At 40.8% G+C, this 17,625-nt stretch overlaps 1 protein-coding gene across 1 annotated transcript in view; it reads right to left on the bottom strand.

The window, feature by feature from the left end:
- Window positions 1–12,671: 12,671 nt before the first annotated feature.
- Window positions 12,672–17,625, bottom strand: part of Nachra7 (nicotinic acetylcholine receptor alpha7 subunit) — a 246,500-nt gene continuing 241,546 nt past the window's right edge. The window contains exons 10-11 of the mRNA XM_078178125.1: window positions 15,667–16,064; window positions 12,672–12,839 (exon numbers count right to left, since the gene is read on the bottom strand). Coding sequence (XP_078034251.1) covers window positions 12,672–12,839; window positions 15,667–16,064 — 566 coding nt within the window. The remainder of the gene's footprint in view (window positions 12,840–15,666; window positions 16,065–17,625) is intronic.

The following is a 17,625-nucleotide window of genomic DNA, read 5'->3' as shown; positions in this document are numbered from 1 at the left end:
ACTAAGAAGTATTAAAATTATTTTCCGTATGATTTTCTCTACGAATAAATTCTTTTCCGAACAAAATTTTATTCGAATAAATTCGTATTAGAATAAAATCTTACTCGAATGAATTCATATTAAAATAAAATCTCATTCGGACCAATTTCCATCCAGATAAATTTGTCTTCGATTAGACATTTATCCAACAGTGCCGAATAAAAATTCTCTTCGTTATTCATCACCTCTTATCTCTTCGTCCATTACAATACCGCCCAACTCTGCATGAGAACGCCATCGGTGAAACCAAAAAACCAAAGCGAAAACCTTGCGCCCAACAATTTCCCGTGTGTGTTCGTAGCTACGCTTGAGAGGCTAACGCTGCGGAAGACTTCGACGTGCTATGTATTAAGTATTATAGATCCTTACGCGATAAATTACGTCCGACTAGAGTCATTTTATCTTGGCTAAACGATCACGGCCACGGTCACCGCCGCCGTTGCGGCACGATCGACGATCATCGATTCTTTTTTCTCCCCCCTCCATTTTCGTCCGGTATATTTTTTTTCCTCCGTTTCATTCCTCGTTCGTCTCGTTTACGTCCCCTAGAAACGGTTATCGATATTCTCGTCTGCCTGTGAGAGTAGAGGTAGTAGTATCCGTACATCGAGAGAAGAAGAAGAGTCCGCCCCCCCCCCCCCCCCCCCCCCCCCCCGTGCGGGCCTTTTTCTTGGAGTTTCCGTGGAGATTGTCTTTGACGTTTTTACGCGACGCGGTGTCTCGGTGAGCAATCTTAGTTATTTGTACCAGTTATCATTTGTTTGTAGACATTTTTTTTTTTCGTTCGTTTACCTTAATAAATCGTTAAAACGCTTCGATTAATGCGAGTCGAGTAAAAGGCTAAAGGAGACCCGGGCCGAAAGTATCTCGAGGACCTGATCCGTCTCGTTTCTCTCTCGCGATGGAGAACGCTCCCGCGGTGGGAACCGATCGAAAGGGGCTCGGCCGAGGATCGGCAAACGCCAATGTTTCGCGCACTGATGTGGGAATCGGGTACCGGTCCCGGAATAGAAAAGCATATATTTATTCGAGCGATGGAGAATCGAACGGTCCTCTGAGCAAGAAGACGTCCAAGATCGAACGTGGAGACGGAAGTGTATGTAAAATAGTGAGAACCCGGGCGGCTGAGAGTACAAAGCGGCGCGGGGGACAAGGCAAATTGGAAAACTGAATAAACCGGTGCGCGTTCGGTTTCTTTCTCATCGAAATGCAAATTGCCGTTTCCCGCGTTACGGATTTCGCGGGGAACGCGGTGCCGGCGACCGGAAATTTTTCATATAATTTTCAACCTGTACTTCGCGGCGCGGTCGCAGCTACGCTAATGTTATTTAAACGCTTCGAAAGCCTTTGCGACTTTCTGAACACTGTTCTTCTTCCATGGCTTGGTGGCAATGTTGTCTGAGACAGTTGCACGTTTCAAGACGGTGCATCTTTTTATATTTTAATAATATTTTATTTATATTAAATTCTCGTGACAGAATTCTTGAAATTAACGAAACTGTTCTGTCTTATTTATAGTATTAATGAATAGTATTAATTTTTTAAATTATAGCTAATTGAATAAGATTTATACATAAACAGTCAATCCAGTCAATTTTTGTAAAATCGTACGTAAATAGGAATAATTAAAACTCAGCCAATCTAGTGTTCCAAAAGAGGCAAAGGCTTGCAAAATATCCTGACAAATGGAAAATCACGTCTGCAAAAATGCCGCGCTATCTTAGAATTAATAACGTTCGTTCGCTAAGCCCCTCTCTACGATGAACATCGCGACAGTTTGCAAATTGACTTGACATTCTCGATCGCGTTCCCGCACGTTATCATCGCCGACCCTAAAATCAACGTCGTTGGCGTGTTCGATTTAAACAAGACACTCGAAAGATCGTAGGCCAAATCGATGTCCAGATATATTTTCATCACGTCACCCTGTACATATGCGCTACTACGGTCCTATTAGCGTAATCAATCTTTAATGCGATTTATTTTTCTTCTTTAATATTCTTGTTAATCTGTAATATTCATCGTTTGTCTTTTATTTCCTTCGCTTCACTAAATTCAGCCCGATCCGGTAGGGGGAAGGGGAAAGTACGAGTCCGTGTCGTTTTGGACTCGCCCCCCCTCTCCTGCCGAACCGTCAACGTCGTAGAAAGAAAACTTCAACGTTTCTCGTACTGGCGCAGAATCAATAAGTTAATACGTTTACCATTAGTGTTGTTTATTTTATTATATTTATTATTGTTATTGTTACCATTATTAATTATTATTATTAGTGCTAATGTTTATTGTTAATATTATCATTGTTTTCTTTCCTTCCATCACCTCGCATCCTTCTCCCACGGTATAATTATATTTAATTCATCATCTGTTCTTTATTTATTATAAGATTAATAGTTTTATAATGACAACTCTGCGTGTGACAAGCTGAGATTAATATAATTTATATTTATATATATATATATATATTTATACATATATATATAGATATATATTAAATATATACGTTCACACTATATGCTATATATTAAATATATATGTATATATATAGTTTTGTTTATTAAAGGCGCAAATTGCGTTTAATCCTCTCTCATTGCGTTTCACCTCTCGGTATCCAGTTTTGTTTCCTATCCCCCTCGCTTTTCCGATTTCCCAGTCCCTGCCTCCCCTTATCGTCTGCTTGTTTCGTTTCGTTCCGATAGAAATCTGATCGGGCTCTGATGGAAAGCTGCCACTTTCTCCAACTCCAAGATATCATTTCGTTAAACGTCGTGTTTTCTCTGTTAATTCCTCGTGTTTCTGCTCCTGCGGTTCTGTCGGATGCCAGCACCGCGATCAATGTCGTTCACGACATCCTGACGGCACTTCCATAATATCCCAAAACAGTGTAAATTTATAATATTTTATTTGAAGTTACAATCTACCAGAGAACAATGTAATTGAACTATAATATCCAAGATGAACACAGAATGCATCTGTATCAAAATTATTTAAAAAATAAGGTTCCAACCAGTCAAATATTCATGAAATTATTAATCTCATTAGTTCACTCTTCCAATTATTATTGACAATGATATATAGCCAATCAACACCAATTTTGATCATTAAATCACAATTTCCTAATTCTTCCTGCGATAATTTAAGTTTACTAAATCTTTATGACGCGGGTATTGGATCATCATACTTCTTCATGAAGTATTAAATCACCGTTTACCAGAAGAGTCGTCAGACATCGTCGCGGTCTCGCACTCGGAAACACTCGAGAAAACACGATCGATCATTAACCCGGTGGCGTCGTCGGATATCATGCCGGTGATACAGTGTCCGTTTTGTTTCTCGCAGTGTGTACGTTCGCTGGCTGAAACGTTCATCGAAAGTGGTCTCGTGTCGTTTCTCCCCCGGTCAAGTTCAAGAAGGTGGAAACATTTCGGCAGCACGCGCTTATTCGAAGTTACCCCGCGCGTCAGCATCATCAAACTTGGACACGATTAAAGAACCCAGACCCCGTCGCATTCCGTTCTAAACTCGACGAACGTTGATCCGACATGTTCGATCGCCCAACACCGATCCCACGCACCCAGACTTCACCAATCCATTATCAGCACCGATGTTTCGTAAATAATTCGTCACCGATGGCACACACACGTGACCACTGGTTGCGCATGAACCGCGACAAGTGATTGAAATCAACGGAAAGAAACCCTCCCCTTCTCGCCGGTGTCTACAATTTTTTTATATCCATCCTAGCAACGACGATAATTAGTTTAACGAACGACTCGACAAATTTCTCTACCGTTTTATTTATTTTTTTTCTCTCTGTCTAATTAATCCCTAAGACCCTGAATATCTCGTGAACAGCTTAAAATGCTTGAACGTTTTTTTGAGCGTGATAGTTGAAAAGTCCACTCCGAACATTTAAATTACATCTCACTAAGTGTCCGGCACTACGAAGTCCCCGGACTCGTAAACGCCGTTCTCCCGCTGGATAAAAAAAATAAACGAGCATCCGTGAGCAATGAATTTCTTTCGTTCCTTCCTATCTCCACATACCAAACGCTCTCCCCCCCGGGCCCCCCCGATTCCGATCCGTTCCGTTTCGTAAGTGAGCAACTCGAGTTTTCGAATTCTTTCAATTTGACTTCGATATGTGGCAACAAGTAAATCGCATCGCTTCTTTTTTAATTCATTATTTCTTTAACGAGTATAATAGTGTTAGTTTAATAAACGTATTTGTATTGTAATCGTCTCTCTAATTATCGGAACTTCCTCGTAAAATCGCGGGCGATATTTACGTAATTATCGCTACTCTTGGTTTCGCGGCCTATCTCTCTCGTCTTCCATACGCGTCCCGTTCAAATGTATTCTCCTTTTTCCGTCTCGTCGTGTTACGGATCACAGGTCGCCCGTGTTTCTCGTCGCAACGCCCGATGGAACGCGACGGTTCCGCCGCCGCCGCTGACCTCCGGCCACCTTCCCGCCACCGTTAAGAACTAATTTTTTTTTTCTTTTTTTTAAGTAACAAGTAGTTTATCGATAGGCTCGATGCGAGATTCCGCCAGTTCGGCTATAAACATCGCGACCAGCACGTCCGCGTTAACGTGTTTGGATACGATTAAAATGGAAGTGTCGTCGCCCGTCCGGTCGGATCGCGTGCGACCGCGACGTGACCGCGACGAGAGCCAATCCGTGATCGATTTGATTAATTCATTACGCGATTTTATCGATTTAGGGGTAGAGAGAGAGTTGGGGTGTAGGGGGTAGGGGAATTAAATAGCCCCCGAGCTAACGCCGCCGACGGCGTCCTAGGCGTACCGCGGGCATGAATTCAATGCGATTTCCATGAATTGAATTGGAATCAGCTATCCGCGATCCTTCGCTCTTCTCTCCCAGCGAATTCTGTTTCGATTCCATTGCCTTTTATTCTTCGTTGAATCCGCTCGCTCGTAATATATGAAATGTCCGTTTCCTTTGCAAATACGCTCCGCCGCGATTCATCAATTCGGCTTCATTATTGATCAAAGCCGCGGTCCCGCCGATCGTGCCTCTCTACCTGCTTGCTCTGACGCGGGCATTTCCATTCGATTTTTCCCCCAAAAAAACCTGCTTCATTTTTCATCGGTGTTTCCCACTCGAAACATATTACATTGTATTCCCCGGTGAACCAATATTGTGACAATGGCGATGCGAACGGACACGAAAAATAACACCGGGATACTTCCGACATCGTTCCGAACAATGCGGACTTCGAATGTTCATTTTTTATCAGTACTTGGCTCTCGAGCTGTCGTATCGTGTTGTATCGTAACTATTGTTTCACGTAGACGTAATTGTGATAAACGTAATTTTCGACAGATTCAAACGGATGATACGACGAACAGAAAATATACAATTTTGTGTAGAGCGTAAAGTCTTGAAGTATTCATTTTTTACCAATACTTGGCACACAAACTATTGTATTAAATCGTATCGTAGCTGTTATTTTATATAACAGTGGGTGAAAGTAATTTTTAATTGATTCGAACAAGAAATACAAAGAACCAAAAAGTTTTTGCCAATAATTTAAGTTTTGCCAGTTTTCACCAATACTTGCCTTTCAGACTGTCGTATTAGACGATATCGTAACTATTGTTTCATATCGACAGTGAATAGAAGTATTTTCAGCAGATTCAAACAGAAGAAACAAAAAAGGATGGATCGATGTTCAATGCTGCGTAGAGAGTGAACACAATGCACACAATGGCAGATAAGCGATCGAACGGACATTTTATATATGTACAGCTGCATGCTTGATTTGTTTATGGATAGTCTAGGAACACTTTAGTGAGCAAATATTTATTTAAAGTGCTTCTTCGGTTGAAAGGCAGTTTCGCAAGTTCCCGAGAGCAGTTCGTTTACCGTGCATTCTTGTATGCTTTTCTAGTCGTGTTACGTAAAACCAATCTCGTTAATCGTTTAACTACTTACAATGTTAAAATTGTAATTTATTCCCCATCGTCGACTAGCGATCGAAATACAATTCGCAGATGCTGTCTAGAATTGTTCAAGTTTCTAAACGCTGATTATAATTCGCGGAGATTAAAATTGAAAGTACTGCAGACTATTAAACAATTTTAAATATTCTTCAGATAATCGAGAAATGTCAACAGGTGAACCTGTCTAAATAAATACACGATTTTAAGAATTGTGTATCACCATTTTTTTGTTTTAATAAAGGAGCAGCTTTAACGAAGAGAATAACGTAACGCAACATGTCGCTTGTTATCATAACAATTGTTTATTTGACGAAACATGAGATACTCGATTCAGAGAAAGCAATAGCGTTTACTCGAATAGTTCCAACGAATCTCGAGACGATTGGACGAATTGTCAATCTTGTTCATTACCATCGTTTCGCTGTCGGTGCAGCTCGATTCGGTTTCCGATCTCGGCATAATTATTAATCAAACGGACTCAGAATGGCTCGATACGGCCGCGATTCAACAAACGTATTCGTCGCCATGCGACTCGTTCCACCAACTTGAACTACAGCAAACGTGGTCGCGGAAAAGAAACGAAGAAATGGCCGCGGTGGGATGCTCGTTTCGCAACAAAACAACGGAAATATCGATCAACAATCCCCGGAACAGGCCCGGGAACGGTAAAACACGTCGAGACGCACTGTTGCGAAACGAGATCGTCGAACGAATGGCGTTTAGAAAGGCGTAGGTTTTATTTTCTTCTTTTCACTCTTTCGTTTACCTCACATACATCGTATATATGTATGTATATATATATTTATATATTGTTCTCGTCCGATTGATAACCCATTGCGTGTCGAACTTCCCGCCATTTTGTCGTTCACGTATTTTTCGTCGCGGCTTCTTCTGCTTCGCTAATAACACTTGCTTTGAGATAAACAACCGTGTATGCATTTTTTTGTGACTTTTCTCCACATTTTCGTCTTTGTCTTCTAATACGTTATACTGTATTCTACCGAAACCATCCGACGCGAACCATTTACGTAGTAGGAGCGTTCTGTTAAGTTCAATTCAATAGTGTAATTAGTTTAGCTGATTTACCGTATTTATTTTTTTTCCTTTAAAGATCGAGAATTGGTTGTGCCACCAATCGAGCGTTTTACTCATTTACCGCTTAATAAGTTTAATATCGTCTACGTATTTTTTTTTTCTGTAATCGTTCCTATAACATCATTAACAACGTTTTTTTTCTTTAATTATTACATTTTAACCGTTATAATAGTATTTAAAAGATAACATGATTGGTTGTCGCGTCAATGCCAATGGCCAGAACGTGCTATATTATTAATTATTAATTTTTTTTTTTAATGCTTTTGCTTAATATATCTTCAACAATACCCGCCTGTGAGACTATCCGTAAACGAGATTTCGATATTTTCTTCATTTGTTTCGTTTGAACAGCGATGACAAAGTTTCCTCCTCTATTTCTTTTTCTCTTTCCTTCGTATTTTTTTTTACGTTTCATTTGCTATCAATTTTGCTACGCATAGTCGACGAGACTGCATTCACCATTTCGGGTCTTCGTTTCCGGCTTTTTTCTTTTTTTAATTCTGTTATCAAAGGAAGAAATTAGTTCGTCTTGAGCACACAGACATTCCATACCGCTCGCGCTTCTGCTTTGTTATATTTTTTTATCTTTGTTTCGTTCTGAATGCGTAGTATTCGAAGATTTTGATTATAGCGACTAGTCGAAATAGTAAAAATTGAGAAGTGTGCGTAACTAGTTGGAGTTAAACGATTAGTCTCTAATTTGGTTGAGCGTGAAGAGCGGTGTACGGCATGTACTGGAACAACACTGTGCCGGAAATCGTCGATAATTTTCTTATAACGACTTGTAACATCAATTAGTCCATCCTCGTAACGTTTAACATTTTTTTAACAAATATGGAGTAGACGGAGTTACTGCACTGAACGTTGCAAAAATCATTGGAAATCGATGTGATAAAATCTTTAAATTCTCGTTGATGCCATATTGACTCCGGAAGGCGTTTTCTTTTGCAACATATTTCTTTCAGTGCGAAATTACAGGTGAAATTCCATCGACGAGAAAGCGTCGCGTAAATGCTCGAATTACGATGCGCCATGAATTTCGATCGCATTGATAATTCCGTACAGGGTTGTGCCAATACAGACTCAACCAAAAATCAGTCGAAGTCGGGTGAAATACGCAAGTATTGAAATTAACGAAGTACAGCATTGAATCTAACATTAAAAACACGACACATTCACAACCAGCAAAGGCGATCCCATTTCCTGTTAACGACGACAGATCGGTTTCATTGTGCCGCCAAATCCGCCTGTCGACCCGCGGCTCTTAATATTAAATGGAATATCGTATTAAATACTGAGCACTCATGTATATATATTGACTAAAGTGTTTCTGCATCGGAACACGCGGTCGACAGGTATCTCGCACTCTCTGCCGCGCCGTCGTTCGCAAAATTTCAACGGAGCACCTTCGTAACTGTCTCTCTCTCTCTCTCTCTCTCTCTCTCGGCGTCGCAAATACAGCGATTCCGTAAAACGTTGCTCTCCGCATGAAATCTCGTTCCTGGCTCGGAGCCTCCTCGCAGCCCGTCAATTGGATTTGGCCACCTTCGACAATGCCGGAAGACACCATTGAAACGTCTCGAGCCGAGATCCATGAATCACTCGCCTCGCAGGTAATGGATGACGTGTCAATCGCTTGAAACAAGTATGATAGTTCGTACCCACCAAGAATATCGATTTCCAAAGCCAGTTGGTAGGGCTCCAAGACCGTCGCGTTATTTGTTCCGCCGAGATTAAGCGATAAATCAATTTCAACGTCGAAGGATTGAGTGCACGTGCGCCGAACGCAAATTCCAGTGGAATATTACCGATTCGCGTAAATCGTTTCTTCGTAAAAAAAAAAAAAAGAATTCCAGTCCCTCTAGTCGACTTCCCACGAACAACCGAATCATTGAAGGATTCGATTGGAAGTCGCGAATTAATTAATAATTCAATATATTCAAAATAAGTCGCGCGATTATTGACAAATCATTAGAAAGTTACGGTGACGGGCAAAGGTTTCGATGCAGAAAGGATGAACGAAAATCTAGAACTTGTTGCTCGAACATGCACTCAAGCTTCCGTGCGAACAATTCCAGGATGTTCTCGCAAACCTGGCTTGATTCTATTCGAATCGTCCGCATCATTGCGGTATCCGGAGCTTTATAAGAAGTTCGAGGACGCGCCAGAGTCGCCGTACAAGAATAAACCGTTCAAGTTACAAGTTGACGTCCTCGAATTTCTGACAAAGTCCGTCGCAATGCTGCCGATGCGTCGGGATCGTATCCAACGACCGAAACAATAAATCGTTAACACACTCCATGCCACGTGTGCCGAAGATGCTATGCGCTTACATATTTATTCAATGCTCCGAAAGGATGCTCTTTATAATACTTTTAAGACCGATGAACAAGTGTCCACTAAAAGAATAAGACATTACAAAAATGCGATACAGAACAAAGCAAATAAAATTATTCGATATAATGATTATTAATTACTTAGAATATCGTTAGCCAAATTGTCGAATGATTTCAGCAAAAGGTCGAGCAAGAACGGCTCGGCATGGAACGTGTTAATCAATGTTCGGATAGTCTTTGACACGGTAGCGCACGCATAAGTCGAACCGATCGGCCACTCGTGAAGGAAAGGGATCCCCTTTGCGCCGTCAATCAACAAAATCGAGCCGCTGTGCTTCCGTTGACGGATAAACCCGACGTGGGCGCTTCTCGCAGACAGATTGCTAATGGTTTGGCCATGTAGAGCGACTGGCGTGCGGTCGGAGAGCAAGAGATTTACTCGAGAACCAGGCTTCGGCGATCGCTCGAAATCGCGGGGAACACCGTCGCGTCGTCGGAGCCGATTCCGTGAGGAACTCGGGGCCGCCGCGTGGTCGCGTCGGCAGAAACGGCAGGGGGCTCCTTCGTCGCGGTAAAGAGAGCCCCTACCGGGAAACGTCCCTCCTACGGGGGATCGCGCGTGGCCAGGTTTGCGCGGCTCGAAGGCGACACGACTTAAAAAAGTAAATATACATTAACAGCCTCGAGTTCCTTCGCATCCCATCGCAAGCCTGGGATCCCGTGCAAAAAGGGAACAGGAGGACGTGTCCCGTTTCGTTCGCCGCGTGATGTCTGCTGACGGATCGTGGATATTCCGAGGATCCGGAAGCCTTTAAGAAACGTTAGATCGAAGAAGTTTTGCGAGTAACTGTGTAGTTCGCGTAATACGTACGTGTGTGTGTGTGTGTCGTGTGCTTGTTTGTGTCTCGCGTGTGTCTGTCGCATGTATTTATTCGCGTGTGTTTATTCGCATGTATTAATTCGCGTGTGTTTCTCGCCTGTATTTTACGCGTGTGTTTGTCGTGTGACCGAGTACGTGTGTGTTTGTAGGTGTCAAGGTTGTGTCGGTGAGAGAGAGTGTGTACCTTGTGTGCGTTTTCGTACAAGCGTGTACAAGAGGGACAACAACGAACGATGTCCGCCGATAGAAGGGAAAGAAACCCGTTTAAGAAAACGAAGAAAGATGCTGCGCTAAAATCAATCGTCACCGTGATCATCCTCATTTCCTCTGAACCACCCCCCGCGTCTTTCACTGTCACATCACCCCCTCCCCCATTTACCACGAACCCAATCAATCGGTCGCCAATCCCAAGGATATCCTCTTACGAGCTAACAGAGAACAGTATTTTAACGCCGCGCTGACGCACGCCACCTTAAATTGTAGTATAAATCGCCCCGTCTCTTCTTTTTTTTTCCTCTTTATTTAAGTTGTCGTCGATTTACTTACTAGTGATACGGATAATAAAATTCATTGGCATTGGTTTTGAATCATCTTGGCAGTTCATTGTGTGTAGTACATTTTTTTTACTTTTTACTTATCCATCTCGTTCGAGTCTTCCATCCCTTTTTTTTAATTCTCTCTCACCCCCTCGTAAATATATAATATATATATATATACTCCATTTTCATTTTTTTTTTTGGTAATTACATTTTCAGTTTTTCGGAATACTTAATGTGTGCGCTTTGCTCTTAACCGTGTTTGCTTCATGTTCTTCTTCCGCTTCTCTCTCTCTCTCTTTTTTTGTATTCTTATTCGTCTGGTTTTCTCGTTAAGCACAATAAAAGGAGCAGTATACCCTTCTTCAGCTTCTCGTTCTTTCGTTTGTATCTCTCTCTCTCTCTCTCTCTCTCGTTCGTTCTCACGCGCGCTTGCTAGTTCCGATCAGATTCTCTCTCGGCTGGCGGCCAGGGCCGAACGAGAAATCGTTCCGCGGCCGTGGAGCACACCAGGAAACTCGATTTATCCCTTAACAAATTCAAACGCTTCGACGGTCCTCAGTGCTCTGTATTCTCGTGTCGTGTACTCGTGTGCGTGTGTATGTGTACATGTTTCTGCGCTGTGTCAGTGTGACTGTGTGCATGCGTCCGTTCGTATTGTATACGCACCGACGCCGAATTATTTGCACCCCCGGTCGCAAACAATTGCAGCGGCGAACTCGGAGGACGAACGACTCCTCGAAGTAACTACTCGTAAACCGAAAAAAAGTGTACCCTAAAATTCATTGAAAAGACTACGTTCGCAAAGACTTTTTTTTTTAAACAAACACACGCGTTGAAACAAACGAGAAAAGCATTTAGAAATTATTCCCCGAACACTATCCCACGAAACTCCAACGAAAACGATCGCAATGTCCGTCGCAGCACAGAGTTGTCCGCTGCAAGTGCGGCTCCGCAATTGGTCACGCACTCGCGATCTCCGGAGTAATGCATGTCAGCTCACCCATTCACTTTAAATATGAATATATTTCAGCAGCTACCGAAACGTCGTATCTCCGCGATCGCGAGCAACGATGAGAAATTCGAGGCTCTAAGAATGAACGAAGCGGTGTCGGACGCGTGGCAGCTTCGATGTCTCGATCCGGAGTGAGGAGGATCGAGAAGATCGACGGGGATGCGGATAGTCCGGCATGGATGCGTGTACAGGATCGCGTATGCCTGTCGACGTGTTCCTGTGAATGCACTTGCGTGTATGCCTGGCTATGCGTGTACGTATTCGTGCGTGTACGTGTATGCGTTAGTTTGGTGTCTTTCGTGTGAGCGTATGCGTTATTTTGTGTGTCTCTCGTGTGAGCGTATGCGTTAGTTGCGTGTCTTGTGTGTGCGTGCGCGCGCGCGCACGTGTGATCGGTGTCCCTCCGGCGCCCCCGTGTAGGCGCATTTTCAACGTGTCTCGCTAAGGCGTCCTCTTGGAATGAACTACATGATGAGATATCTCTTAAATATCGTAAAGGACGAAGAGCGGAATTCTTCGCAATTGTATTCTTCCTATATCGCGGTGCAGATCTCCTGAAACGAGACGGCGCACGAGCTTGAAGTAGCGGGACCCCAGGCCCGCCTGTCGAACATCCAAGCGTAGAAACGTCGTTGTAAACGTCGTCCGTGGACACCAGCCGTGACCGTCGCGTCCGACGAAAATACGTGTTCGTCCGATGCGGTCGAGGTCATCGTCGTGTTCGCCGTGTCGCACCGATAAGCCGCGCCCCAGCACGATCTTCGTCGACCTCCGACCTTCCGGCGGCTGCCTGTCGTTTCTGAATCACGTGACGATGATGTGCGGCGCCGACAGCAGGACGGTGATGGTAGCGATGATGGTGAACAGAGTAAAAATGATTAGGCACATTCTGTCGATCACCATCGCCGCGAACTTCCAGTCGTTCGTCACCTTCGTGTTCAGCTCTTCCGACCTCAGCTGATCCGTTATTACCTGCAACAGAGGCAACAGGTACATTTTCAAACGATTGCCGACCGACCGGAGAACGGATAACCCGTCCGTTATCGGGGGGTTGGGGGGGGGGGGGGTTGGTTACCAGAATTTAGCGTTATCCTGCGCAGCTGCGCGGCGCTATTGTTGTATTTATCGATTCTTGTGCGAACGGATCGCGCGGCGCTTTGACGTTGCGGACTCAGCAACGTCAAAAGTTCCACGGAAATCGATGTAATTTATGTAACGCGTTCCGGGTCACGCGTACCGCAGATGGTAGACGATGTAATAACTGTTCTATGCAACCTAATTAGTAAACTGCGGATCTTTATGCATTTATGGGCACGTTGCGCCTCGATTATGCGCCACCCGATAGCAGAATTCTCGATTGTCCGAATGCGTTTCTTATGCAAACACCTCAATCTAAGGATGCCAATATCTAATACAATTTGCAAGTTAATGGAGATGAATTTTGATAACTACAACTAACTGTCCGTTCTGTTATACGAACATTCATATCACTCTGCATGACTTGGATAATCGAAGTGCTTAGTAATCAAATTTATATGCAAAGTTTATGGAACTTTGACGATATGTCTTTCACGTGTTGATAAACTGACGTTGCAATTGATTTTACAAGAAACTATAATAGGAATGTCGTTTTCCTGCTGAAATACGTGTACAAATAATTCCTTCAGCGATCATGTCAACAATTTTGATTGAACACTTCCTACCAGGGGTAGTACGTTAGGGCTGCTCGAAATGCTACACGAGAACGTTACTCCCGAGAGTTGACCTAACCGAACTCCGACAGCTGTTATTCTCCAATGGATATTACTTCTACTCTTGAGAGCATAGCTCACAGATGTACACTGTCGGGTAAACACGGACGCGAAAGTTACTCTTATGCAGACTCCTAGTAGAAGAACAGAATTTATAGTGCTAATTAACAATGCAAAATTATTAGAAGAAGTTGTATTGATCCCTTTGCAATCGAAATTATTTTATCTCGAATTCATTTAATATGACTTATTGCATCTATTCAAAATGTATCGTAATTGTATTATTATCCTATTTAAATGTAATTGTAATTATAATTTCTACTAAAATTGTAATTATATCTCTATTAATCATTTATATTAAAATACAAACTTACATTTCAATTAAAATTGTAATTACAATTTCTATTAAAATTGTAATACAATTTCTATTAAAATTATAATACAAGTCAATATCTTATTTGATGATCTATTATAATTAGGAATCCGTCTTAAGTCTTATTCTAATTTAAATCTTTATCAAAAAGTTACAATAACTAAAAGCTCTTTTAAAAATCTGTTATAACTTTTCTACGTACAAATATATATATTTTAAATTTTTATGAAGAGTTCATTTTAATTAAATCTAACTGTAATAATGATTTCTGTTAAAAGTATACCATAATTCAACTTTCTATTTAGAAGTCTATTATAATCAAAAATTCCACTTAACGTGTAATAATATTAAAAAATAAGGGTCAAATAGATAAAAATGTAATTATTGAGTTTCATTTAGTCATCCGAAATACCATAATCACTTGAACAATACAATTTGTTGTTTTATCCTAGATTGGGTAGCCCTTTGTAGGGTTCCATTCTCATTAGCGACTATCACGATGACTATAAGCTCAGGTGAATATAATTACAGGTGCCTTTAGATTGTCGGAATGTGCAATCGCTCTTGAACATTTTGAAGTTGACTTTGCCTTTAGGCCAACGTTGAAATCCTCGTTTCATATTCGGTTCATAATTATGAGCGCCGATAGGTTTCGAGTGTTTGACTTTAGCGTATCAGCTCCGATTGGGGAACTGGTTGGAGCTTAATAATACTGCACAAACAGTCATATAACGGGGAATGATTTCATGCTCGTCAGCAGTGCCCGACTCATACGTGCTACCCTGGCTGTATATACGTACGTAACGTTCCACCGAAGTTTAAGTATGCATGCGCGGAGCTAAACGATCGTACATCTACTAGCGTCGTGTTGGAGCGAGAACGGATTAGTTCTGACAACGTGAAATGTAGCTCTCTGATGCGACACGGTAAAATACTCGAGTTAATAAGAAATAGTCTAATCTGGACCAATATCTCGTCCCGTAAAAGTGAAATCCTACGAGGTACAATGCATTCGCAACGCTGATCATTAAATGCGTCGATTGGGGAAATATCAGAGCGACATCTGCTCTTTTTATTTAACCCTTTGCGCTCGAGCGACGACTCTGAGGCACCATTAAAATTATTTTAACACGTCTCAAGATATTTTTATAAAAAGTTTAGATTTAAAAAATTGTTAAATAGTGGAACTATTGGTATGAGTGACAAGAATCAATTTCGTATGCATAAAAGTGCAATTTGTTGCATAGAATGGAAATACTATGAGCCAGAAATATTATTTTAGATTTATGGTTAAAATGACTTATATAATTGATATATAATTGACTTTATATATATAATTGACGTCGTTTACAAATTGAATGATTCAGAGGCAGGAAAATTAACTCAAATATAAAAAATTAACTTAAATATAAAAATGTATAATATATAAAATGTAAATATACCCTACACTGTATTTTCTTAAAAAGATTAAAACAGAATTTATTTTCACACCAACAGAGAACCAATCTATAAATATAGTACTCTGATTTTAAAGAAATTTTATTATAACATATTTCGTAACAAATACTATAACTTTGGTCCAAATTTTTCTGGACACCCTGTACGCTACAAAAATCTGATGGATCGTCGAGGCGCCAGGAAATTGGAGAGGAGATTTTCTAAATTGTAAACGTACCTTGATCTCTTTAAGGATCAGGATGAGCTCGTATCTGGCACAAAAACACGCGTTCTGAAGTATCGTTTCGACTTGGGGGCCAGACGTCTCTGGCGGATGTTGATGATGATGCGGCGTGTGACCGATCTGGTGCGCCGGATAAGAGGAGTGTGCCAATGGCGTCGAGTGTTGATGATGCGGCGTCGCAGCGTGGCTGTGATGATGATGAGGCGTCGCGTGTATGTGACTGTGCCCATGGCCCATCGTGTGGGGATGGTGGGGACCAGGGGTACTGTACACGTTGTTCAGGAGGTTGTTGTGGGACGCCAGGGCGTTGTCCTCTAGGTCCAGGACATTCGCCAGAAGGGACTTGCTGCTTCGCTGATGGAGTTCCAGGTCGCCGTATGTTTTGCTAGTACCTGTTCCATCAAAGTGTTTCAGCGAGTGAACATTTCGGTTCGTCGATTAATTATAAGCGTCGATTGTATTAGATTGTTAAATGTTTTCTGAACGTTATTTTTATGTGGTTTTCAGAGAAAAATTACCAGGTAAATATTTACATAATTTAAGGGCGTATTCTAGTGCGAATCTTTGATAAATATCGACTTTGCTACATTTTATTGAAGAATTAAAAAATATATCTACTAGATCTTTTGTTTCAATTCTTGAAATTAAGAAAGTATAGCTTGTTGATCATTCATAAAATATAGTTACAAATACTGCTCATATTAGAATGACCCCAAAATTATTAATCAATTAATTATGTATTCTTTACAATCTCATAGGATCGTAATAACGAAAAATCAATAGAAAGAATTGATAGTCAATTTTTGAAATCTTGTCACAGAATATTATATATAATATAATAATTAATTTACATTAGAATACCCTCTTATGTGAAATAGGTAGCATAGTGAAGTGAGTCAAATAAGAAGGACAGTAAAGTACTGAAGTAAGTAAATAAATAAGTACGTCAAATGAGTAGCATATTGTTGCAATCTTAATTTTGGAATATTTTGACATAAACGAAAGTATCGTGCTGGTTTAGAATCGTCGAGTGTTATATAAGACAGTGCTTCTTTATTAATTCTTTATTAAAATACTTTCTTATTATTATTAACCATATCTGATAAAAAGCTTGAATTTACAAATCAGAATATAGAAAAAATAATCGTAACACATTTCAATGTCAATTATAGTAAATAATAGCAAGTACAGTAGCAGTAATAAGTTGTAGTAACTAGTACAGATAATAAAATAATTTTCATATAGTTTTCATACTTTTTGCATACATATTTCATATCGTTGAATATATTCTGCATTAATATTGCATACATTTTGCATATCTCAATACATAGATATTGTAATCGATGCTCTATTGTTCAGTATTTTTTAATTATAGATAATCAGTCTTTAAACCAACACATTATTTTCGCTTAAGGCAAAGTATTAACAAACTTCTGACCTAGAAAATTACTTTCACAATTTACAACATTTTTGTACATTAACGTATCAATCGTTGTTTGTGTGACGATTTCATGCTTCACAGGTAGTTATTTAATTCCTCGATGTTATCGAATATTATGTTAACTAAAAACGTTGCTGTGATTGACGTGAAAAATCGAGGGAACGTGGTGGACCCTTTTTTTGAAATTCAGAAACGACCTTTATTAGTGAACAAACGGCAAAGGATTTTCCAAATCATTGAAAGGCACGCTCGGGAATTCATGTCGCTTTCAACTATTCCTTTGATATTTTAATCAAGCGGTTACCACTTATTCCGATCATTGAAAAACTTTTCACCGATGAAAAATTCAGTCATATCGAATGCTCGGAATCTTCAGCTTTTTCTTTCGGATGAAAAAATTCAAACTCTGTGGAGGAAAGAAATTTTTACTGCGTTTTCGAAGGACGAGAAATGACCACACAAAATTCTCGCACACTTAAGGGTTGATAATTAAATCAATGGAAATATTACAG

The sequence above is a fragment of the Augochlora pura genome, chromosome 4, assembly GCF_028453695.1.
Source record: "Augochlora pura isolate Apur16 chromosome 4, APUR_v2.2.1, whole genome shotgun sequence".
NCBI classification, from domain to species: Eukaryota; Metazoa; Arthropoda; class Insecta; order Hymenoptera; family Halictidae; genus Augochlora; species Augochlora pura.
This window is presented reverse-complemented; position numbering and strand designations above follow the sequence as displayed.